The 25,623-nt window shown below is 37.4% G+C and overlaps 1 protein-coding gene across 2 annotated transcripts in view; it reads left to right on the top strand.

Annotated features, from left to right (window-relative positions):
• The window catches only part of SLC4A4 (solute carrier family 4 member 4), a 282,976-nt gene extending 262,012 nt beyond the window's left edge, over positions 1-20,964 (top strand). Inside the window, exons 19-25 of one of the 2 annotated variants that reach the window (XM_008157468.3) lie at positions 840-1,018; positions 2,163-2,235; positions 10,500-10,568; positions 13,152-13,325; positions 15,914-16,075; positions 20,061-20,140; positions 20,859-20,964. In XM_008157468.3, coding sequence (XP_008155690.3) covers positions 840-1,018; positions 2,163-2,235; positions 10,500-10,568; positions 13,152-13,325; positions 15,914-16,075; positions 20,061-20,140; positions 20,859-20,964 — 843 coding nt within the window. Of the gene's footprint in view, positions 1-839; positions 1,019-2,162; positions 2,236-10,499; positions 10,569-13,151; positions 13,326-15,913; positions 16,076-17,436; positions 17,534-20,060; positions 20,141-20,858 lie in introns of those variants that run through there. The other variant, XM_054728471.1, reaches the window with a different exon arrangement.
• The last annotated feature ends 4,659 nt before the right edge of the window (positions 20,965-25,623 follow it).

The raw sequence follows: 25,623 nt of genomic DNA, 5'->3' as shown, positions 1-25,623 counted from the left end.
AGGGGCATTAAGCATTTGATTTCTTCACAAATAGAACAGAGAAACAGAACCATAGAATAACATTGTGGACACATTGGACAATATTTACTTAGTGAGTAAAAGAGTTAGACCTTTTGTCACATTGTCTGGTCTCCCAGTCAATAAATGTTATTGTGACCATTGGGCAATGCTTGAAATCAGCCTATTGTGATTATGGGGATATTCATTACCTTCATGATAATGTTCAGCAGATTATAAACAGTTATTTTCATCTACTATGAAAGGTGAGACATGGTCTTCTACATAGCCTCTCAAGGTTGCTTTCAGATCTTTCGTCTACATGCTGAATGCTGTCTAGGTGAACAGCATACTGCTAAGCGGTTGAGCAGAGAGACAGCACAATGCCTGCTTTTAAGGTGCTTTTCTTCCTTATGTTAACAACAATCAATATCCCTATTGCTACTATTATTTATTGAGCTCTTACTGTGTAGCAACCACTGCCAGGTGCTTTGCTTCTGTTATTTCATTGAATGGTTCCAATACTTGTCAAGGTAGATGTGTATCTCTGTTGTTGATTTCAAAATTAGATGCAGAGAAGATAAGTAACAATAAACAAATAATAACTAAGCTGTAACACATTCAAGCTAGAAGAGATATCATATGGCCACTTGGTGTTTAATTGCTAGGGTGAATAATAGGACAATGAAGTCACTTCACTCAGAGAGCTTACCCTTTTAGTAGATATTTTTATCGAGCAGAGCGAGTTGGTTTCTTTGACTAATCTTAACTCCCACCTGGAGCTATGACTTGATAGCAATATGAGTATTTTCTTCATGTGGCTTTGTTACCTCTTTCCGCAGAAAGGAGCTGGATATCACCTGGATCTCTTTTGGGTGGCCATCCTCATGGTGGTGTGCTCCTTCATGGCTCTTCCATGGTACGTGGCTGCGACTGTCATCTCCATTGCTCACATCGACAGTCTGAAGATGGAGACGGAGACCTCTGCCCCTGGAGAGCAGCCCAAGTTTCTTGGAGTGAGGTATGTAAAGTCAGAAGACAATGGCTCTTCAGAACACCGCGTGCACACATCCACATGTCAATCATAAGCAAATGGGAAAATATGGAGGAGAAAGGGCCAGTGATGATTAATTTATCCCTGCACTTCCTTTTCTAGAAAGGACTAAATTTTTCATCAGAAAGAGAGTCTTCAATAATTTTTTTGAGGTCGCTTCTTATGATAAATAAATTTTCTTTGATTTATGAAAGGCTAAGTGATACAATGTAAAAAATGCAAACAGGTCACTCATTTTCTTCAACATTCAGGTCCTGCTGGTGCTGTGGTACTTACTCTAGCATATCATATATGAAGACCAAACCCTTTCATCTTTTAGCTCCTTTGAGATTCCCTAAAGCTCTTGAGTCTGCTTATGATTTTTAAGATTCTATGAAGAGAAAAGGATTCTTATTTTCCAGTTCATTTTTGATCCCCATAAGCCTGAGAAACTTTGACCTTTGGCTGTTAAATTTGAGTGGCCATGAAGGACTTTACGGGACCTTTATCTGCTGTTGTCTACTTTTCACAGCAAACCCTGCCCCTCAGTGCTGGGCTGAATAGCTCACATGACAGACCCATCGTTTCCCACGCCACAACAGTGGGTGATTCTTTCTTGGGGGCCGGGGGAGGGGGTGTTGTATGGGAATCATATTTGTTAAAAAGTACTTTTGTTGTTGTAGATTTGGAAATTAGACTGATGAGATTTAATTGCACTTATGAAATTTCCCTGAGCTGTTTATTAATTAGAATGTGGGACAATGTAATATCTGTCTCCTGTGAAAGAAGGTGTAATTACACAACAGTTCAAGTTGTTTAAAAAATAAGGGCTTCAAAGAGGCCCATACTTGATGGGCCAAGAGCAAGGGATTTTTTTTTTTCTTTCTTGATTCTAAAAGGAGCAAAGGGTTTAGCAGAATCGGTTTCCTCTTGATGAATTAAAATCACATATTGCAATAGTTTAAGAGAATTTTATATTTATGTTGAGCTTATATGCTGTCCTTGAGGTATTAATTACATATGATATCAACACCTTTGCTATTTTAGCCAAACATTGATTCGGTCAATGTATAGTCTTTTTTGAAGGTGGAAAAACAAGAGGTAGATTGGTAATCTTTTGATTTGGTTTCAGGGAACAAAGAGTCACTGGAACCCTTGTGTTTATTCTGACTGGTCTGTCAGTCTTTATGGCTCCCATCTTGAAGGTAAATATGTGAAATATTTCATCCTTCTCCAATACTGGCAGATAACTGGATATGTGAAGGGTAGAATTTCTTGTGAAACATGTGCAGGACTCTCATTAGTTCTATAACGCACTGAAGCGGTGGTCAGATAGAATGAGGACTTTAAAAAACTTTCTTCTTGATTTTCTTCTCACTCCTATACTCTATCATTATTGTTATTATTGTTGTTGTTGTAATTAGTTGGTTTAAACCATATTAAATTACCAATATTCCAACTTTTTACCTATGAAAATGGCAACTGCATGTAATTCAACTTGATTTTCCTCCACCCCCACCTATTTTATCCCCTTAGTTTTCTTTCATCCTCTCTTCCCATCGCTTTCCATTTACTTTCTCTAATTCCTGCCCTCTTCTATCCCTGTAATAGACTCCCGGATAACATGAGTGACTCAGGATAATCATTTTTGCAATTTTTCTCCTATTCTTCATCATTACTGACTATTTCTACTTTCTTTGAATAAGAAGGCCTAATATTCACAAAGGACGAATATAGTAAAATTACTGATTTATAATTAGAAAACTTAGAATTGAACTTTTTTTCAAATTATAAGAGCAAGTTTATTTAGAAAGTTACAGAGGCAGTAGCAGTGAGGCAGCTTGGCTGTGCAGGCTCAGGGAACAAGTTATAGAAGCAAAAGAGGGGGCCTTGGAGCTTAGGGGAAGGAAGGGCAAAGGTAACATGCCTGCGGGGAAGAAACGGTGGTCAGGAAGGGCTTGGACTTGCTCCTGAGAGAGAGCGCATGCCTGGGACTGAATTTTTGAAGAAGGGAAATGATATGGTGGGTTATTTAGAAAGTTAGGAGTCAATATAAAGGTTTGATTGATAGGGTGAATGTCTGCCTAGATAGATAAATATAAACTACACGTGAAAGCCTACTTAGAAACAGAAATAGGACTAAAACAGGTTCAGATTAATACATACTTGTCACGAAACTTCCAGTTTTCTTTTGTGACACAAGCATTTTATTTTCTTGTGTATCATATAAACAGTACTAGCCAGTTATTGATAATGTGTATCTTATGCTTTGAACCACAATGCAAAGCACCAAAGTCACCTCTAAACCAGTAGCCATAAACAACTGTTAGCAATATCCTTCCAAATTCTTTTTCTGACCATTTTTTTTTAATTTTTAAACAATTCTAATTTATAAGGTTTTTAAAATGCTTATTTAATTGCACAAGTAATGAAGTAGTACACTCTTGTAAATAATTCAAATAATACAGGACAGACGGTGAAAGGCAAAAACCATCCATTTCTCTCAGGTTAGATTAAGGTCAATAACCAACCAGATGAATTTGAGAACAATGAAGTTAAAAATTCTTAAACATATAGATAAGACTGACTTTGCCTTTAGGATACTTAGATTAATGCATACATTATGCACAAAATACCTGGTAAACAGTTAAAAGATTTAAATATTCATCTTTTATCCATTGGTTTCCACAATGTCAATTAACTGGTTTAATTCCATTTTTTACTACATTCAGGAGGGAATATGTATCTCATGCAACACATGGAGTAGTAAAATTAAAAATAACCTTGCGGAAGCCATTTCTGATTATAGAGAGAGGACCTTAAAAGAGTACAGATCTTACGTTCTACAGCAGCAATTTTCAATCTTTTTCATCTCCTGGCACACATAAACTAATTACTAAAATTCTGCAACGCACCAAAAAATATAACTTTTGCTGATTTTACAAAAAAACAGATAAAATTTTGACTCACTCACAGTGAATGGCTATTATGTTGGCTGTTGTCATTTTTTGTTTGACACTGGAAAGGAAAAGAGGCCAGTTCCCCTGACTGAATAATCAGGCATTGCCTGTTTTAAAATGTCTTGCAGTACAGCCCCAGCAGGGTGCCTCAGTTGGTTGAGCATCCTCCCCCCTATACCAAAAGGGTTTCAGGTTCAGTAACTGGTTAGGGTGAATGGTGGCGGGGAGGGGGGGGTCAGGGGGGGGGCAGCAGCTTGATGTTTCTCTATCACATTGATATTTCTCTCTCTCCTTTTCTCTCCCTCTCAAATCAATTTTTTAAAAATTCTTCCGACACACAGATTGAAAATCCCTGTTCTACATGGACGGAGGGAAATCTGTTGTTGCTCTTGCTAAGTGCACAGCAATTTGCAGGATAGGGTTGAAGTCATGGTGTTCCCCAGCATTAAATCCACCGCCAAAGTGCTTTCTGTTCCTCTGCTGTTCCAGAGGCAGCTGCACATCAGATGATGGGGAAATCTAGTGACAGCTTTTTACCACCTGGGCAGCAGACCTCATCTGCAGAGATCAGTTTTTAGACAGGCCACTGCTGCAGTTATGACCCCATGTGTGGGAAGCTGTACTGGGAATGAATCTGCTCCTGGGCTCCCCCTGGAGATGGGCTTGCTTGGCACACTGCAAAGTTTCTTTTATGGGGTCTCTTGTACTTGGCCATTATTAGGGATAATATACAAAGATCTTTCCATCAGTTCATATTTACTCATCACCCCCCCCCCACACACACACACCTATTGTTTCTTTTATTTTTATATTATTTATTTTCATTAGCACAAAGTCAGATGTGTTTCAAGTCCTTTAGTTGTTACAGCAAATTGGCCTTCATCTTGGAGAGTCTGTCAGCTGAGGAATCATATGTGACTTCAAAGGGACACAGAGAAGAGATACTGTATAAATTGCTGTCTTTCGGATGAGACGCAAAACTCACGTTTTCAACAACACTTCCTGTTTTCTCACCCTGCACCCAAATATGGCTGCAGAGGAATTAAATCTGAAAACATTTTTGTTCTTTCTTTTCCAGGGATTCTTTTTGCCTCGGATATGCAAAGCACCTTAGTATCTACAGGAACAAATTAGAATGCAGAGAAGGAAAAGGAGAGATGTAAGGGATCAAAGGGATCAGTGAGCATGAGCTCACTTTTCCTTTCACCTCCCTTAAGTGATCCAGGCTTTGCTCACCCTCATTAAGCTGCTAGAGTCCATAATTGTGGCTCTTGCCACCTCCTACTTGGGGTGAACGAAAAGTGTCATTATAGGGATCAGTGAAAAAGGCAGTCCAGCAAACAGTTTTATTAGGCAAGACTTTGCCCAAAATGTGGGACTTGAAATTGTTTTGTTAATATAGTTTCCAACAAATTGTGGGAAACCTAGACTTAAAAACAAGAGTAAAATAGTATAGCAGTGACTACTGTGATTTTTTCTTTTAAGTAATTACAACTATTTTTTACTTTAAGAATCATTGCTGATAAAGTCAGCTAATTTTATTTATATTTATTTATTTTTATAAATGAGTATGTTTTCATTGATTTTATAGAGAGAGAAAGGGAAAGGGAGAGAGAAAAAAAATCAATCGGCTGCCTCCTGCATGCGCTGTATTGGGGGATCCAGCCTACAACCTGGGCATGTGCCCTGACCTGGGCATGTGCCCTGACCAGGAATAAAAAAAAACAGGACGTTTTGGTGCATGGGAAGATGCTCAACCAACTGAGCCACACCAGCCAGGGCAAGTCAGCTAATTTTAGACCATGGGTCCTTTTTGTCATTAAAGTTTGATGTCAGAGGCATTCACCACGGAACTGTTGTAGCTCATTTGAAAAGTCAATACAGGAAGAAGCAGATGTTAAGGGTAGAGTTAAACTAAAACCTAAGTTACAAGTGAATCAAAGTTACAATTAAAAGTCAAGATTAACAATTAACCTCAGAATTTACACAGAAAAGCATGACGGGGGGGGTTACCTTGGAGGAGGGAACCTTCCCTCCCCCCACCCTCACCATGTGACTGTGTGTGTTTTAAAGAAAACAGGTGACACCATTAGAGAATGATTTTACTTAAGAGTTGGCCCTAAAAGGCAGATCAAATGAATGGGATCGAGAGAAATGTGTGACTTTTACTTTTTAAAGTGAAATGGCTCAACACGTAATCCCTCACCAGTTTAATGGCCTCAGATGATCCTAGTCATTTTCTCCCATGCATTAAGCTGCATAGGAAGTTGTCCTCTGCCCCTGCTTAGGCAGGCTTACTTTGAACATGAAGTTTATGACCTCTGTTTTGATCTCTTTGCCAAAATATGTCTTTTTTTTTTTTTTTACATGGAGGAATATAAGGAATCATAGTATAGTGGCTTTATTAAGTTCATGAGGATACCCCTTGACCTTAGCCAGCTACGTCTTACATGTCTCAGATCTCACTACTGATTCAATACAGAACTGTTGGGAAGCAGGCATAACTGGCTTCCCAGGCTGGTGAAACCTTTCAGATGTGTGTTTCGGGAGACTAAAGAGCAGCAAAAAGATGAAAGGTAGCTTACTTTTCTCATTCCTCTGGCAAGCCTAAAGAAATAAAGATCGTGTAAAGTTCACTGCTACCTCTGTTGCCTTTGCTTGAAGTAGTTTATCTTTAACATGCGGAGTGGTGGCCAAAATTTATCTTTCAGATTGGTTTAGCGTTCTAAATGTGAAGGGTAGCAAAGAATTAGTACTTGGCACACATTCGTTGAACTCCTACAATATGCCACACACCCCGCTCATGAACAGGGAAATACAGATAAATAATAGTGATGATGATGATAGTGATTGTAATAGTAGCTTCCATTTATTGAGCTTGGTATTGGACTAAGGGCTCGGTCCAGATTTTTAACATTTAGTTCTCCAATAATACTTACAAAACTATCTTAATAATTGCACTCATTTTGCAGATAAGAAAAAATGATGAATAACCAGTCAGGTCACAACATTCTTAAATGGTAGAGCTAAGATTCGATCTTAGGCAGTCTGGCTCCAAAGTCTGATTTCATAACCATCAGAGTTTACCTCCTTTTAAAATAAAACAGTACTTACTGTCAGAGAATTCATTCGGTTTCGATTCCCATGAGGTGATCTTTCCCCGCCTCTTTGATCCATTTTCCAATTCTCTCATGTGGAGAGAAATGTGGCATTTTCACAAACTGATCATACCTCACTCCACAGTTTCTTCAATGACTAGGGAGCAGTTTACAAGTCAGCAACTTTCATATTAATGCAGATTTGTAAGGCTTAAGGGCATTGGGATGTTATTTTAATAGCATGTTCCTAAAGGCAGCTATTATAGTTGAAAGGACAATATTGTAGACTTAAATAAAACCCAGGCTTCAAGTCTGACCTTTGCAGCAATCCTTCTGGTCTATACTCCGGTCCCCTCCTCCCTCCCTCCCCCACTCCCCCCACACCCCCCCCCCCCTAAGGAGGCATCAAAGAGAGTTGTGCTTTGCAGCTGCAGGCTTTTGACTTGGCAGTGAAGGTCCTGATAATGACATCAATACCACATTTATCATTTATTGAAGATTATCAGGCAGACCTATTGAAGATTATCAGGCAGACCTATGCTGTCTGATTTCTGTGTCCATGCTCTTAAATAGGACTTTGTTCAGAGTTTTACACCTCCTTCCCTCCCCCCCCCCCCCCCCTCCACACACATACATTCTTCTGCTGTGAGGCCTCACTCCTGTACTGAAGTCCGTGCTGTGGATAACTACAATCGATCTTTCTTATTAGACTTAACCTTTTTGCATTTTTTCCTTATGGAAATAATCTAACACTAACAGAAAATCAAAGGGAAGGAGAAGTGAAAGAAAATGGAATGACAGTCACCAGAATATAGTAATTTCAATTACCTAGTCTGAATCGGACCTAGTCTGAATATGTTCATCTTCATTGACTTAATTAATCTGTTTCATATTCTATATGGTTGTAGGATCAAGCACTTAATTATTTTCATTTTTATGTTTATTAAAGGCATTATAATGTTTATAATTATACTTTTTGGCTTTCTGGGTATGGTTGTTATTTAAATAATTTTCTTTGCATCATTTTATCATTTGGCAATTCTTGTTATGCCTATAAACCTAGTATAACTTGTGTTTTAATTTCTCCTATCTTGCTTTGTAAAAATAGGTCTATCTCCTCTTACTAGGTATATTATATTATTTTAACTTAAAAGAGGATCCCATCTTTTAAAACACATTCTTCTTTCCTTCCTCAGGCAGAATTTTTGTTGTGATGAATGATTCAATTGTAATGAATTTTTAAAGATTGACCTTCTGATGTGACTCATTAACCAAATCCAATAAAAAATATCCTCTAACCCAGTAATTGTTAAAATTCATCAAGATTTCCAAACTGGAAGGTTTTTATTGAGACGTTGCATTACCGTACAGAAAATGGTGAATTTCACAGAGCATCTGTATCACAGTGAAGTTGGCCGAAAATCTAATTAATAGTCTTCCTTGCATGTACTGTTTCCTTTTCACCAATGGATCATTTTTGAAAACATCTTCATATCTAACGCTATTTCCCTACCCATGCCCCATGCCGTTCTGAGTTACTGGTGAATTCTGATTTTATTTTGTGGTAGATTCAGTCACATTTGTCGTCCTAAGTTCAGAAAGAATAGGCCTGGGCACAAGCACAGCTTGCCTTCACTTTGGCGTTGGAACCACATTAGAGAAAATATGAGCTAAGCCACGGTGAGGGGTGGACATAGGGCCACGCTCGCCTTCGTGATTACTTTCCTTCAAGCCAGGAAAGCACTTTATACAGATTAAAAAGTAACTACTGCAGGGCTTCTAACCAGTTCCCCATGAACTGTATGTCTCTTTTCCCCCTTCCACCTTTCTTTTCTTCCCAAGAAATTAGAAATAAAACGACAAGAAGGAAATCATCCTGTATTAAGGAACAATGGCAGTGCCCCCTGCCTGTGGAACATATTTTAAAAATTACGAAAGGAGTCAAAGCGATAAAATGGTGCCGTTGATAGTTTCATTTCTTATTTTTTGTTGTTGTCAATTTGTACCGAGTAATGGTAAGGAATGGAACTTTCACGTTCTAAAAGGAATAAAGGCTCATGTCAGAACTCAAGTGGCTGAGCGTCCTGTGCTCACCTCTTTGTGGTCACTATTGGGTATTACAGCACGCACGGCTCCCCCACCACTCACACCATCCCTCCACCTCCTTCAGCGTTCAGTGTCATTTATTTTTCTTTGAGCTGAAGGTCAAATTACCCGTGTTAAAATTCTTAGTCTTTTTTAGAAGCATGCGATGTTTTATGGACATAAGTATATTTATTCCATATAAATGTAACAATTCCTCTAACAAGCCAATAACAATTGGAGATACTCGTGACATTTTAGAATTTGCTCTTTGCCCAATAGTGACCAAAGGGTCTCATACTGATACTTAGGCAATCCCAAAGAAAGGCTGATAGAAATTGTGCATCACTGACACATGCAATAGTTCTTTAAAAATTACTCTCAAGTCATTCTGTTTTCTTGCTACAATAGCCTGCTTTATGTAGATGAGGTAAGATTGGTCTTAATTGATTGTGGTTTTAGCTTTGAAAACTCCTGAAGTTACTTGAGCTTCTTTTCAAAATAGAACCTTGAGAACCTTTTGTAGCGCAGATAGAAGACTTCCCAGAAGCTCATCCTTGACCGTGCTTCATCCCTGTAGTTCTAGGGAAGTTTCAGAGGGCTAGGAATAGATAAAACTTTCCAACAGCACAGTGGAACGTGCCATTGTTAAGCCGCTTTGTATAATGTAAAAAGACTCTTGCTAATTAAAGCATGAAATGTATTAATTTGGTTTTGAAAGCTGTGTATTAATCCCTGTGTGGAATTAATTGCTTGCAGATGCTCGATGCTCCTTTCAAGCGGTGTTCTCATTAGTTAGTTCCCAGTATTCCTGAGGAGAAGAAAGGGGACAGTCGTTTGATGCTTTAGTTGAAAGAAGCATTTAAACACCAAGTAGATAGATCATTTGGTGAAAATTATTAAGGAAAAAAAATCAATAGACCGTTGGGCAAAGAACTTGGTCTCAGGAGTGAGGTGACCGACCCTCTGCCTCTCTTTCTACCTCACAGCTCATGCAAGCATCTGGCTTACATAGTCATTTCTTTTAAGGCGAAAGGCAAACTTTCTTCCCATTAGAAGAAAACTACTTATTAAGGTCATGCATGTTCATTGTAAAAAAATACAAACAGGCATCAAATGAAAATTTAGAGTCTCCTTCTCCTCCATTTATTTCTAGTACAAAGGGTTTAGAAATTTGTCAATGATTACTAAAGCACACTAATTAGAGATCATTATATTATTATGGTCTATCTTTTAGTTTCAGATTTATCTTTTATTTAAACTACCCCTCTCCATTACTGTATTTACTATTACTTTTTAAAACTGGTCTCCAATTTTTTTCTTTCCTAGTTTATTCCCATGCCTGTACTCTATGGCGTGTTCCTGTATATGGGGGTAGCATCCCTTAATGGTGTCCAGGTAAGTTTTCCATAGCCGCCTAAGTACAGTCATGTTTTCCTAGTAGTAAGGCTAGTCCAGTAATAGATCTTTGAAGGGAAGTGCTAATTATTTGCTAAGTTTTTAAAGTGCATTTATTTTCTACTTTCTCTACCATTATCTACTTTTCATTTTCTGATTTAATTAACAAAGTTAGCTTGTGTTAACAAAGGTTATCATACATACCCATTCTTAAACTAGGCTGTTGAAGGTCATGTGATCAGGAAAGTAAGAGCGCTATGATCTGCCTTCCTTTCTTCTTTCTTTCCTCCCTTTGTCTCTCTCTCTCTTCCTTCCTCTTCTTTTTTCTTTTTGTCTCAAAAAGGATATCAACCCTTTCAGTGTACTCTTCAAGATACTGTTTACCGTTTGACTTTACCTATACTAAGAACAGGCTCTTCTTTTTTTACTTTATATTTTTATTGCTTTCAGAGAGGAAGGGAGAGGGAGGGAGAGAGAGAAACATCAATGATGAGAGAGAATCATTGATCAGCTGACTCCTGCACATTCCCTACTGGGGACCGAGCCCACAACCTGGGCATGTGCCCTTGACCAGACTCGAACCCGGGATCCTTCCGTCTGCAGGCTGACGCTTTATCCACTGAGCCAAACCGGCTAGGGCCAGGCTCTTCTTATTTGATGTCCTTTTTACATGACTGAATTCAATGATCAAAGTTTTGAACCAATAAAAGAATAAAGTCAGTGTGGTTTATGTACTACTTTTGTTGAAATCGTCAGCTATTCACAACTTTGGTAAACTGTCCCCCTTTTTAAAAAGTCATTAGAGAAAACTTGGTCTTTCCATCGAGGTTTAATTTAATTGGCACTGGGAAACTGGAAGTCCTTCTGCTGGTTTCTGGCACCTTGTTAGGTGGAGCCTTATTTAGCACTCAGTAACATTTTAATGGGAAAAGACAGCATGTTCTGCGAACATCATAACAATTTATTTAAACCCCTTCATAATAGTCCTTGCTTTCATTTCATATTGAGTTTAGATTCATTTAGTTTTATAGTCAGCTAGAGCTGGACAAGTGGCCAGACTCCCCAAAAGAGAAAAGGCTACTTTATTTTTCCTTATTTAGGCCCATTGAGTAGAGTTCTTCACCATTTGGTTATTTGTTACAAAACACAAGGCGGTTTTCAGAGACGGGATTAATGACTATGCATGTGTGTTTATTTGTGCCTATGAAACTTTTGGGAAGATAAATGTATCAAAATAGTATATTTGTTCCTGGTATTTTAAATGTTGTTTACTCTCCTAAGTGGAAAGATGTGAAAATAATGTGACCTCCAAACTAATAGTGCTTATTTTTGTTTAGCTTTAAAAGGTCAATCTAGATAAGAAGTTTGATTGTATGCATTCTAAGTGCTTGACTGATGGTTAGAGCTCAGTACATGTTTCTTAAGTAGAAGAAAGAAATCTATATCACAATGACGGGGAAGCCCTTTGCTGAAGGGAAAGGTAGTAGAGTTCTAAAACTCGGCTGCTGTCCCTATTGCCTTTTCTCTCTTTTCCTCATTTTCCTCTTAATTCTTCCTCTTTTAGAACTTTAGGCAAGATTTGATTTTAGCAGGGAATTTTGTCAACCGGTCTTTATAAGCAGCAAGGCCCCCAGAGACTGTTGTCTGTGATAGTCTAGTTTTCTTTTACACTTCTCCCTTCCCTCCAGAGAGGACGCAGGGATATTATTTCAGAGTTCTTGTGACATGATAATTCACTTTAGCGGTTATTTGCTGCGCATCTCCCATCAGAAAGATCATATGGTTGGTGTGGCGATATCATCCTTATCATCATCATCAGTGTAAATTCAACACTTATTCTGTGAAGTGCAGCCCCTGGCACCCAGGTGCTCAGCAGTAGTTTCAATACCTGCTCATACATGACGGTGTGATAGCCCCTCCAGGATTCTACTCTCTGGTTGTGGATGCTCTGAAACTCGTGGCCATTCATATTCACATGGCTTTTCTCTTTTAAAAATGGTAATGCATTGCTGAATGTCTTACTTATGCCGTAGATAATGTGGAGTTTATGAAAATACCAGTGCATTCCCACTTGCAAGTTGGATACTTCCTTTATATCCTTGAAACATCTCTGAAATGTATGTGACACATAGCGGCATCTCCTCCTCTTTCAGATGAGACAACAAAGCTAGTGTAAGAAGCATTAGTGTAAGATACATGAGTTAGGTGTCTTGCTTCTGCATATCATTATTAAAGAGTCACAAGATCCTCTGTCCCAAGACTCAGATAGTATAAACAGAAAGAGATGAACATCTAGAATTTACATTGTGCTTTGGAACTTTATTCTTGGAGGCCACTTTAGCTCATATGTCTGCATACCATTCCTGCAAAGTAATGAAAATCGGAAGACTCCTACAATGTCTAATGGTGCTAGGTAGGCTAAATTTCTGCACTCCTTGGCCACTGTCCTCTGAAAAAGATACTGCTGGCCCAAATTAGAGGAGATGAGTCACTAGTGGAGAATTGGGCACAATGGAAATGACTTCATGCATCTATCCGCTCTTGAAGTAATGCAGCTGTACTCTCCTCCCCTCTGCTCCCCAGTTCATGGACCGCCTGAAGCTGCTCCTGATGCCTCTGAAGCATCAGCCTGACTTTATCTACCTGCGCCATGTCCCGCTGCGCAGAGTCCACCTGTTCACCTTCCTGCAGGTGTTGTGCCTCGCCCTGCTCTGGATCCTCAAGTCAACCGTGGCTGCTATCATTTTTCCAGTCATGGTAGGGATTTCTTTCTTTGAACCTACCCATGAGGTCATACCAATATCATGTGGTATCTTTTATGTGTGGTTCCAGTTTTTTCCAGCTTTGACTAAATCATTTATATTGGCTCAGCTGTAATTTAAGGTTCCTATGTCTGTGATTGTCTACACTGGACCTCAGAGTCAGACTAAGCTGAGTTCAGATTCTGGCCCTGGTTCGTGCTGGTTGGTGAAACTCCCTGAGCTGCCATTAACGTATCAGTAAGATGAGGATGGTATTGTTGTTATTCTGAGCATCAGTAATGAATATCAAATATATAGCACAACGCCCGGCACATAGTAGACACCAATATACATTGGTTATTTTTAAAATACAATAGAATTTTGTACAATAGAATCAATGTAACAAAGTATGTCAGATTTTAGTCCAAATAATAGAGGACAGCTTGACAAATTGGGAAACTTATGAGAGGTTATCCATAGATAGAAGAAATGGAATGAAAGGTTTCTCTCTTAAAGGTCTTGCTAGTTTTATCATGCTAAATTTAAGTCTGGGCTCTCTGTCCTTGCTGTGATATGGTGAGAATTACTGGGTGAAAAGGTGAAAGGATTAGGAAGTAGACTAGTAGTTACAAGACAGACACAGGGACGTAAATTACAGCATATGAAATATATTCAATAATATTATAATAACCATGTATGGTGCCAGATGGGTATTGGAAATATTATGGGGATCACTTTGTAAAGTAAATGATTATCTAACCACTATGCTGTACACCTAAAACTAATACAAAATAATATTGAATGTGAAAGAAGGAAAAAGGAAATGCTAGCTCTGTATTTGGTTTCCTTATTGAATTTTATACTTTACCATAGATTTCCATTTCTTGCAAGAAAATGCATATACATACACTTGAAACAAGTCACAAAGCCAGCCTCAGGTCTGCTATGCCACTGCTAGGGCTTGGAAACAGAGTTTTCATACATAAACCGTATTTTGTTTTTTATAAAAATTCTCTTAGGATTATTATTTTGTTTTATGGTTATTTATTGTTTATAATGGTGTTATTTTTTTTCTCTCCAGGGATGCAGGAAAAATGGTATAAAATACTAGTGATATTTGTAGTCAGATTTTTTTTTGATAATTCCTTATATCTTTTTTATCTTTTTGTTTTTATGTTATTCTTCTTTATTTTTTAATTATTTGAATTGTGATTTACATTCAATATTATTTTGTATTAGTTATAGGTTTACAGCATTGTGGTTAGACAATCACATACTTTACAAAGTGTTGCCCCCAATATTCCAGTACCCACCTAGCACCATACATAGTTACTATATTATTATTAACCATATTCCCTATGCTGTACTTTACATGCCCATGAGTATTTTGTAACTACCAATCTGTACTTCTCAATCCCGTCACCCAGTTCCCCAACTCCATGTAAACTCTATTAACGTACTGAAAAACATACTGAGTGAGAGAAAAATATTCCCATTTGCCTTTTGGTATAATGTACCTATCTATTAGTTTTGCTAAAGCCAAGAAAAAACAAAGTTAGGATAAATTTGAAATATATCTAGTAAATCACTTATTGCTTGTGCTAAATAACAAAACAAAGTTTTACCTTTATAAAGTATTTTTATCTTTTGAGAGCTTTTATTTGATCCCAAAACAATCACATAATTTCCGTAGAGCAGATTTATTAACTTCTCTAGGAAATGAAGAAACTGAAACCCAGAGAGCAGATAGATAAAGACAACTGTTTGTTTGAAGCAGAGTCGTGACTTGTATCCTAGCACATACAGATTTCACCGTTGAGCAAGGACATCTTTAATGTCCCTTCAGAAGTTCATCTTCAAGAACTATTTATAGAATCAAAGATATGGAGTTTAAGAATACTGACTTTAGAGGCAGGCAGCTGGGCCCCTCCGTACGCTTCCTTTTTCTGGCTTAGTGATCTTGGATGATGTACTTACGTCTAAAAGCTTCAGTTTCCTCAGCTGTAAGATAGAGATCCTAATATCTACTCTTTAGGTTTGTTGTGGAAATAAGAAAATACTGCCTAAGAGTTTTAGCACAGCATATGAAACATGGTAAGTATTCAGTTAATGGTAGTTTTTTAAGTCGCTCAGTAGATTAAATGGTCTGTGCATATTCAACTACTACCTCATTATTAATACTTTGAAGATGTCAGTGTACTGTATGTTGCACAGATTTTCAACAACTTGTATACTGTTTTAATTTTGAGTAATTAGAAATCATATGCAGGCCATTTATTTTTTTTTAACTTTTTAGTTATTTTATTGAAAAGCTAAAACATGGAAGAAAATAATTTAAAAACGAATCCTTTCACATTGAGAATTGATTACACATTTCATTGAGCAAAACAAAGTGAGTGTCAATTAACACTTTTATAAGCCAACTTTCTCCATGAAGAAAATGTTTATGGTCCACTTAATATAAGTTCATATAAAAAGATGAGTTCCATCATCCTCTAGCAATATACAAAGTAGGTTTCAACTGCCTTTGATAGGGAAGTATTTATATCATTATGACTTCATCCGACAAGGTTCTTTTCATATTTTTTATATTTATTCTTTCAGATCTTGGCACTGGTAGCTGTCAGAAAAGGCATGGACTACCTCTTCTCCCAGCACGACCTCAGCTTCCTCGATGATGTCATTCCAGAAAAGGACAAGAAAAAGAAGGAAGATGAGAAGAGAAAGAAAAAGAAGAAAGGAAGTCTGGATAGTGACATTGATGATGTAAGGAATTTTCCAGAATTCCAGAGTAACGCTAGTTAAAGAAAGATATGTGAAAAATCAATTTTTTTTTTTTTATCCCTGATGTGAGACGTATGTCTGAGTTTTGAGAATGTTTACTTGTCCATGTTACATGTCAGTCTTCACCTTCCTTTACCCTTGATTTTCTCTCTTTGTTTTTTTTTGTATTTTCTGAAGCCTTTCTTTAACCATTAATACACTAAAAATGATAAAATGACTTCTAGAAACCAAACCAAAAAAAGTCCACCACATCTAAAGAACTCCAGTCTCATAAATAAAAAGTAAGTTCGCTTAGTACTGCTATAAAATGTATTTGATTTGCTGTTGACAATCCAGGATTTAAATTTGAGATGACTCTGGTTTATGTAGTAATGTTAAGCCTAATGTAGACAGTGCCGGTGCCCTCCCCTCCTGTTATCTGTGTTTGAGTCGGCTCTCAACCAAAGTCCTCTGCTATTGTGTTTATCTTTGCATTGGGCTTTGACATGATTTTGGATTATTTCTCTGTAACCCTTCCATTAAAAGGAAAGGGAATTGTACTTTAGGGTCTTTTTACATAATTGTAATAGTCATAGATGATCCTCCTTCAGGTGGGTGATTACATTGAAAAATAAAATAATTGCCCATTTTTCTCTTTAGGAGACCATTTCAGAGGAATACAGGTGCTCTAATAGGAGTCTGTCATTAGTGCTAGGAGAAAGGAAGAGATTTGTTTAACACACACACACACACACACAGAGCCTATCCTAGTAGTCTTTGAAAGGACTGCCAAAATGAGATTTTCTGTGTGAAGATTTGTTCTGAATTTTTTTAACACAGTGAAGTATCCCTGTTCTAATGGGATCCCTGGGATCCCATTCTAAAGTGGGAGTGTAGTTAATTTTTGCTGTGTACTATATACTTGATCATTTTAATTGATCATGCATGCTTGTCTTCAATTGTCAAAACAGCTGTTCCTAGTATATATTTTTGTTCCTACTTTACAGATGAGGAACTTTAGCCTGAGAAATATTCAGTCATTTTTTAAGTGTCTACATTATAACAAGTGCATAAATATTTGCTGGTGGAAAGCTTTCCAGTTGTTCCAATCTATAGTGACTTCCATTTGGTGCGCAGCGCTAGTGTTAATTGGCTTAATCCCATTAACTCAGAAGGGAGGAAAACAAAAGTGAGGGAGAAAGATGGTGTCGAATGTGAAAAGTTAGCCAAGTGGAAATGATTGTATCTAAGGCTTTCCTCCTTAGTGCAATGTAAATGACAGTTTGGTAAGTTTAATCAATATTGGGAGGTAGGGAGGTCTGTATAGTAACACCTTTCTTAAAACTTACAAATTTCTTTCACAGTCTGACTGCCCATACTCAGAAAAAGTTCCAAGTATTAAAATTCCAATGGACATCATGGAACAGCAACCTTTCCTAAGTGATAGCAAACCTTCCGACAGTGAGTAGAACTAACCTCTTGCTTCCCTGCTTTAATATGATTTGCACTTGCAGAGAAAAAAAAACTTTAGAACGATCATTTACATTAACTTTCCCTCCGTTTTCTTTTTTCTCTATGCGAAGATTTACACTTAATTATTATTTTTTTAAACTTCATTTTTACATGCCCTGAGCTTCCCTTTTCTTCCTTTTAAGTTTTCGCTTGGTAGTCTTTTCTCTGATCCAAGTTACCACCAGTTTCTTTCAGTTGCTAAACTCATAACCATGTCTCTAACTGATTTTTCTTTTTCCTGCTGGTGTTTAGAATTGCGGCTCATAGGACTACATCACTGTCTGTTACTGTTTGTCTTCCTTAGGCTTCAGCCAATGACCAGATCAGCTCAAAAGAGAAATTTCAGCATGGGCTCTCAGTGATCAATGAATCAATGGTTAATATTGAGAATTTGGAATAGTTGATTATTTTAAATTTAATTGGCAATCATAAACTAATTAACAGAAATTTTTAGGTATGATTTACAAGATTTGTGCATTTTCTCCCTCATGTCTTCCTCCTCTGCTATTTCAAAATCACCTTTGTAACGGCACTGTTTTTTCCTTAGGTAATAGCCCGATGGCTACGGTGTAGTGATTTCTGACACATCGCCTTTTCTTTTGTAATCAACAGGCTCCTTAAAAAGGGGGGAACCTCTATAGTAACTTTACTGAATAAATCTCAAGCTTTTCCAATAGCAATGGTCTCCAAACTGCTTTCACTTTGCGTTCCCATTGGAAGAAAATGTATTTTTTAAGATCCAGATGCCCTTCAGAGTCTACTGACCTGCTAAAGGAAAAAGACAGTTGAGACCTTCTCACTTCTATTTGACAATGCCACTTCAATAACAGCTTACCATGAGAAGTTTGAAATGAATGACTATTTGTGAAAATAGGTATATGAGTTATTGATTGCTGTGTAACAAATTACTACAAAACTTAGCAGCTGGAAACAACCAACCTGTTTTCTGACACAGTTCCTGACATTCTGAAATTCAGGAGCAGCTGATTTGGATGGTTCTGGGTCCGGGTATCTCAGGAGGCGGCGGTCAAGTTCTCGGCTGGGGCTGAGTCTTGACGGGAACTGGGATCTGCTTCCAAACTCAGTGACAGGCAGTTGGCAGATGTCAGTTCCTTGGCCTGTGGGCGCCTCCACCAGAGCCAGTGGAACCAAGGCAGGAACTGCAGTCTTTTGTAACCGAATCTCAAAAGTGGTATATCATCCCTTCTGCCATGTTATATTGGTCATACATACCAACCCTGGTACAGTGTGAGAAGGAATTATACAAGGATATGAATACCAGGGGGCAGGGAGCGTTGGGGACCATCTTGGAATCTGGCCAGCACACTAGGTTTAAAGAATGAAATCACTCTCACCTTTAGTGTCTAATCTGTACGTAGGCTATAGTTCATAACTGAGGCCAATTTCTTCTCAATCCTGTCAGTGGGATTTAGTTAATTTTTCCTTTTTAAATTCAAGTTCCCCAAACCATGTTCTAGCTCCATTTTTCATCTTCAGAGCATCAGTAGCAAATGAAGACTGAAAGAGAGCCCGTTATGTATGTCGTCCATCTAGCTAGTAGAGCCCTTTCAAGTACAGTTTAAAGGCCGCTTTAGGGGGGAAAAAAAACAGAATTTGAGGCTCCTGGAAAAAAATTTATAGCAATTAGATTATCTACTTACTGCTAGTATTCTTCATTCTCTCAGAAATCCTTTAAAAAGGATACTTTGAAAACTGATATATTAGAAATTTACTTAAGCATATCACCCATGATCATTCTGACATTTTTTTTTTTTTAACATTTTTAAATAGATTTTTAGAAAGACAGGAAGGGAGAGAGAGAAACATCAATATGAGAGTGAAACATTGATCCACTGCCTCCTACACACCCCTTCCAGGGATCGAGCCCGCAACCCAGGCATGTGCCCCAACCGGGAATAGAGCCGGGGGGGGGGGGTAGTGGGGGGACCTTCCAGTGCACGAGATGATGCACAAGCCACGGAGCCACACCCACCAGGGCTAAATGACATCTTTTCTAATGTCATATTTATCTTTATAATCCATGAAAAAACAAAATTGATAGAGTTTCAGTATAAATAAATTCCTCAAAATCTTTTTATTCCCCCACAAATAACAGGACAAAATTGTGAATGCTGGAGATATAAGGAAATCCAAGAGTAAGCTTAAGATATTAAGAAGACGCTACCACTTTTTAAAAATGATTCACCTCCTGCCTCCTCACTGAGAGGAACATTAGTGGTTATTCCTAGAAAAAAACCTAGAGTAAAGGAAACAAAGTGATTTTGGCTTCATCACACTAGTTAGACTCTTACCTTGATACAGTGTTTATTGAAATTGTCTAAACTTGCCTTTCTTACTCTTCCCAATTGTGAAAAGAGGCATCAATTTTTGTGGAGATTTTTATTTTCACTCTCGTTTTAAATATTACCAAAAACTACTCTTTATGGTTAACAAAGATTTTTTTTATTTTTTCTAGGAGAAAGATCACCAACATTCCTTGAACACCACACATCATGCTGAAAAAATTCCTTTTCTTCAGTCACTGGGTATGCTAAGGTAAAGGACGGCCCTCTTTCCCGAACGTCGTTCTGTGTGGTGATTGCCCCACAGACATGAAGTCAAAGGCGGGTTATTGGCAGAACACCTTGTTCTCCTTCCTTTTATCTTAAATAAATTACCCAACCACCAAACCTTGCCCCAGTTTTCCCTGGTAGAAAACCTTCTAAGAGACCTCCTCTATTTACTCTTAGAAATACTGAACCCTTTCAGTAGTATTAAAATAAAGCCCCAGATCAATCAGTGTCACCTCTTATCATGTCTGTATCATCTCTGACTTAATGCTTAATTGCATTTCCCAGGAGCTCTTCTCCAGGAGTTTCCTTCCCTCTTAACCTGGCTCTGCAGATTTCAGATCTTAATTGATTGCCCCAAAAGTCTAATCCCTGAATACTTTCTTCATGAAAGTCTTTTTGTCCTTTAAGTTGACAGTATCACCCACCTGGCAGTCCACCTTCTTGTTTTTTTTGTTTGTTTTGTTTTTTTTTTTCAAATCTAGGTATGAGAGCTTAAGACATTTTTACTTGAATATCTTGACTCTATAGATACCTTCATCCTACTTAAAAATGTTTGTTTTATGAATACAGAAAGTGGAGATAAGTATTTACAGAAAACAAAGGACACATCTGGCTTCTGTCCAGTATATAGACATTTGACAGATGAGAAAGGAACTCTGATTTACTTACCAGTTCTTTTCTTTTCTTTTCTTTTTCTCTAGTCCTCCTAGAACTCCAGCACAAGTTGTGCCTCAGATCAGAATAGAACTTGAGCCTGACGACAATGATGATTACTGGAGGAGCAAGGGAACAGAAACGACATTGTAACTTGTTTGTCTTTCCTCAGACTAACAGATTTTGTTGTTCGTGGTCTTGTTTTATTTGTCTGGTTGTTTATTTTTAATTCTTGTTTTGTCTTGGGTTTTGGTCATTGGCCAAATAGTACAGTGCTCTCTCTGCTTCTCCCCAGCATAAGGTACAACTAAGACAGTAGTGCACCATTCCTGAAAAACAGCACCTGAAGAGCCCCTTTTTGTTACACTTTCAGATGTATCCTCTGACAACCAAGTTCCTCTGTCACGCAGGACACGCACAGACCCGGTCCTTTTCCTTTCTTAACCAGAGGTCAGAAGTATTGAGGGTTTTATAACACCTTTTATTCAAATGCTGAAGGAACTTACCACTTGAGCTTTGGAGCTGTGCTTACTGGCTTGTCCTTCTGTCTGGCAGAACAAACCTTGATCTCCAGACAGCGTTTCCTCTTGCTTACGGAGCTCTCCGGAACTGGAAAAGTGCTGCTATTCTAAGTTGCTCTTGCTTATGAACCCTAGTCCTAGAATTATCAAAAGAAGAAAAACTAAAGGTACTTTACTCCCTGTAGCGAAACTATTGCCATCATTGTAGCAAGTGCTGGAATGTCCCTTTTTCCTATGCAACTTTTTTTAACCCTTTAATGAACTTATCTGTTGAGTACATTTGAAGAATATTTTTCTTCCTAGATTTTGTTGTTTAAATTATGGGGCCTAACCTGCAACTTATTTTTTTGTCAATTTTTTAAACGTTTTTTTAATTACTGTAAAATAATGAATTCTTTCCTGCAGCAGGAAACATAGTTTTGAGTAGTTCTACCTCTTATTTGTAGCTGCCAGGCTTTCTGTAAAAATTGTATTGTATATAATGTGATTTTTACACACATATACACACTCATACACACATACACACACAAATACACAATCTTTAAGGTAAGCCAGAGGGCTCGATCAGAGGAAAAACACCATGTTTCTAAGCGTCGATTTTCCCCTTTCCTTAAAAGAAATTTATCTGTTCTGTGAAGGAGAATGGGGGAGAAGGGAGAAGCTCCTATGATATGGGAGTAACTGATGCTTTGAGAATAGTACTATCCAGGCACAGATGCTAATTGTATTGCCATGTCCGTGTCCTATGCAGTATTGTTAGATTTTTTTTTCTTCACTTTGAAATATTTGTGTGTTTGTGTATATACTCTGTGTGTGGCTGGTGCATATATGTGCAAAGTTATGGACAGAGTGATGGTAGGCAAAGGGCAAAGTTACCCAGCCTCTTGTGTCAGTTGTCATAAAACCCAAACCATATATGAAAAATCCATCAGAGGTCTAAGAGACTTACGGTTATGCAAATGAGGGTGAATATATTTTATTATTCAGATATCAGTAACCATCACTGATACAGTAGCCCATAATTACAATAAAAAAATCATATAAATATCAATAGACCATTTGCACATTTATAAAGTGTTTATGGCATGACAAATAGATCTGCAGAGGTGTATGTGTATACATTGTAATAAGACACACATTTTTTAGGATGGAAAGGCAATTCCTTGTGATTGGGAAGTTTAGAATATATGTGTGTGTATATATATATATAATATATATATACTTCAAAGTACCATTTTGAAAATTAGAAAAAAGAAAATTAATCTTTATTAATTAAATTACTATGTTATTTTAATATAATGCTTTTAATAGGTTGAATTATGTATTATGAATCTGCATTAAAAATGTTAAAATGTTGAATCCATATTTTGGAGTCATACAGTCACATTTTGTGGTGCATCCTAAGTAAAATAGATTGTTAGAAGAGTTAAAAAATAGAACGGAGCCACCTATTTTGGTTTCATAATATATACACAGTGACTCCTACTTATTTTTATATTAATTAAGTTACAATACTGTTCTCTTAAAATTCTGATTACAAAAATTTTATTCTGAATTAGCTGTTTCTTTTATAGTATCGGATAATCTTAAAACCTTCAATTTTATACAAATTAGATATAAATGACCTGCAGTTTTTTTATTCAAATGAAAGTGGCAAATTACTTGTTATTTATTAAAACCTTACATGCTAAATATTGGCTTGTATTTACAACTATTCTTAAAATGATTACTCTATATTATATAGTTTTTTCATTAAACTAAGATAAAATTAAAAGCTTTCCCCAGTTTTTTTAACTGATAGAAGCACCAACAAAATGTTTGAAAGCCATGCATAATATATTCAGCCTAACCTAAAATCTTGTTAAATTAATGACATTTTTGTTCATTTTTATAAAATCTCTAGCTATAATAATTTTTATTCTGATCATGAATCAATTATTTAAGGATTCATGCCCCTCTCCATCCCTTTCAAAAAACTCCTACAACAACTTAATTCACTACTTCAGCCTTTGAGTAGATCTAAAAGTTATCTGCACCTCTGTGTATGACGCATGTTCAATGACTAGTTGATACTTACAATATGAATGTGGAACAATACGTTATGTTTGCTAAAAGGATCATAGGTATCAAACCTTTTCAATATTTTGGGACCTAGGCACGTATTTAAAAAAATCATGACTTTCAGAGGAATAGAAATAGTTACCCAATAAACAAAACCTGAGGTCCACACAGAGCCACCAAATTATCTCTATTTCAATTTAACTTACTCATTATTTAAGAACTAACCAGACTGTGTGGTTTTCTTTCTTTGCAAACTGGACACACATAATACACTGGTAAAATTTTACAAAGTGTTTCTCCCTGATGTGAATACAGACAAAAAATGATGTAAGTTGTTCGAAGTGAAGAACTAAGTAAATAAGTGTACACTCAGAATTGTTAACCAGAGCGTTTGGCTGTACAGACTTATTGTTGGAAGGAAAGAGTCTGCTTTATGGAAGCAAAAAGGTCTCTGGCTTTGGCATTTGAAAGAACTTATCTTGGAGGCACCGTTTTCCTTGATGAAAGTCACTCTTCTCTACTCTGTGAAACTAGGACTTGGAACCCTAATTATTTTGTGTGCCGTAGGCAATAGGTTCCTGGTTCTTCTAGTCAAGCTGTGGAATGGGGGTAGGGAGGTGGACGCTTAAAGAAGTAGGGAAAAGCCCTCTCTAATCCGCCCCCTAACCTCAAAGAATGGGGGAGGGGGTGGGGGGGAGAGTAATTGTCTGCCTCAGTAATTCAGGTGTGTAGTTCTATATATTTTATGCACATGCACCAACACATACAGAGTAAATCTTTTATCAGCTCTATATCGATGTTTAATACAGAGAACGATTGTCTTCCGAGTTTTGGTTCTTTTGTTTTGTTTTGTTTTGAACTGTGTTAAAGTACTTGAATTGTATTGACTGCTGACTATCTTTAAAAAACAAAACAAAACTATTTGAGTTGTATTACAGAGGTTGACATTGTTCAGGGTTGGGACAAAGCTTTCTTCAATCCTCTTCATACCACTTAACGATTTTGGTGCAGGAACTTGAGATTTTCTTATTTATTTCTTATTTCACATCTGCTCTTCACAGCATGAGCATGAAGCCCAGTGGCACCAAGGGGCTGAATACAATCAAATGATAGTTTGTGGCACTTGACCATCTGAAGGGCTGTGGAAGTTTGGAGATGATGATTTCATTGAGCTTCATTGCAGCCTGAAATACGGTTTTGTGATATATGCAAACACCACGTTGTGTTTGGACAAGATATTTGCATATGTCCTATTTTTGGCTCATTTCTTTGTGTTCTATGGGTACATACTAAAATCCTGAATTATATTTCCTAGGCAAATATTGCAACTCAGGGCTAATGTCATCCAGTAAAACTTTTAGAGCCAGAAGTAACTTTGTCCCATTCCTACAATGTGAAAAGAGTGAATAGTTGCCTCTTTTTAGCCATTTTCATGGCTGGTACATATTCATACACATTACTTTTCAGAATCAATACGCACTTTCAGATATTCTTATTTTTATTCTCTTAAGTCTTTATTAACTTTGGAGAAATGATGCATCTTTTTATTTTAAATGAAGTAGATCAACATGGTGGAACAAAATGCTAAAGAACAGAAAACATTTCAATATATTACTAATAATTTTTCCAATATAAAACCTAAAATTCCTATAACATTATAGTATTTTACAGTTTTATGAAGCTTTCTATTGTGACTTTTATGGAATTAAGAGATGAAGAAGATGAGATATTTTAGCATTTATATTTTTCAAAATTAAATGTATACTTAAAATAAAGTAACTTTATGCATTTGGGAGTGTTATGTGCTTCTGTTCAACTCTTCAAATAATTATTACATGCCTATTACTTTGCTCCCGGAAAAGGGGCCTGGCCTTAGTGTGAGTCTACCTAGGGCTGGTTGGTAGTGTGTGGGTTCTTGACTTCTTGCAGGAAAGATTTCACAACTCGAGTCCCTGTGATTTTTAGAGCATGTCTATTAAAGCTGGGGACCGGAAGCCACAGGAGAGCCTAAGCAGGGCAGCCTTGGCTCTCTGGAAATGTTTCAGGAAAGATGAGCCTAGGCTAGTCTGCTTTCGCTCACTAGGAAGTCAGAGAAAAGGGGGCCTTGGAGACAAGTTCACGGTTAGCCCTGGAGGAATTGCCACAGCCCCGGGCTGCCCTGGTTGCAAGCTTGTGAGGCCCTTAGAGTTTAGGAGATGCATACCTATGGGGAAGGAGCCAGGGAGAAGAG

This window comes from Eptesicus fuscus, chromosome 2 (genome assembly GCF_027574615.1).
Source record: "Eptesicus fuscus isolate TK198812 chromosome 2, DD_ASM_mEF_20220401, whole genome shotgun sequence".
Classification (NCBI taxonomy): domain Eukaryota; kingdom Metazoa; phylum Chordata; class Mammalia; order Chiroptera; family Vespertilionidae; genus Eptesicus; species Eptesicus fuscus.
The sequence above is the reverse complement of the archived record's forward strand: the minus strand, read 5'-3'. Positions and strand labels throughout refer to the sequence as shown.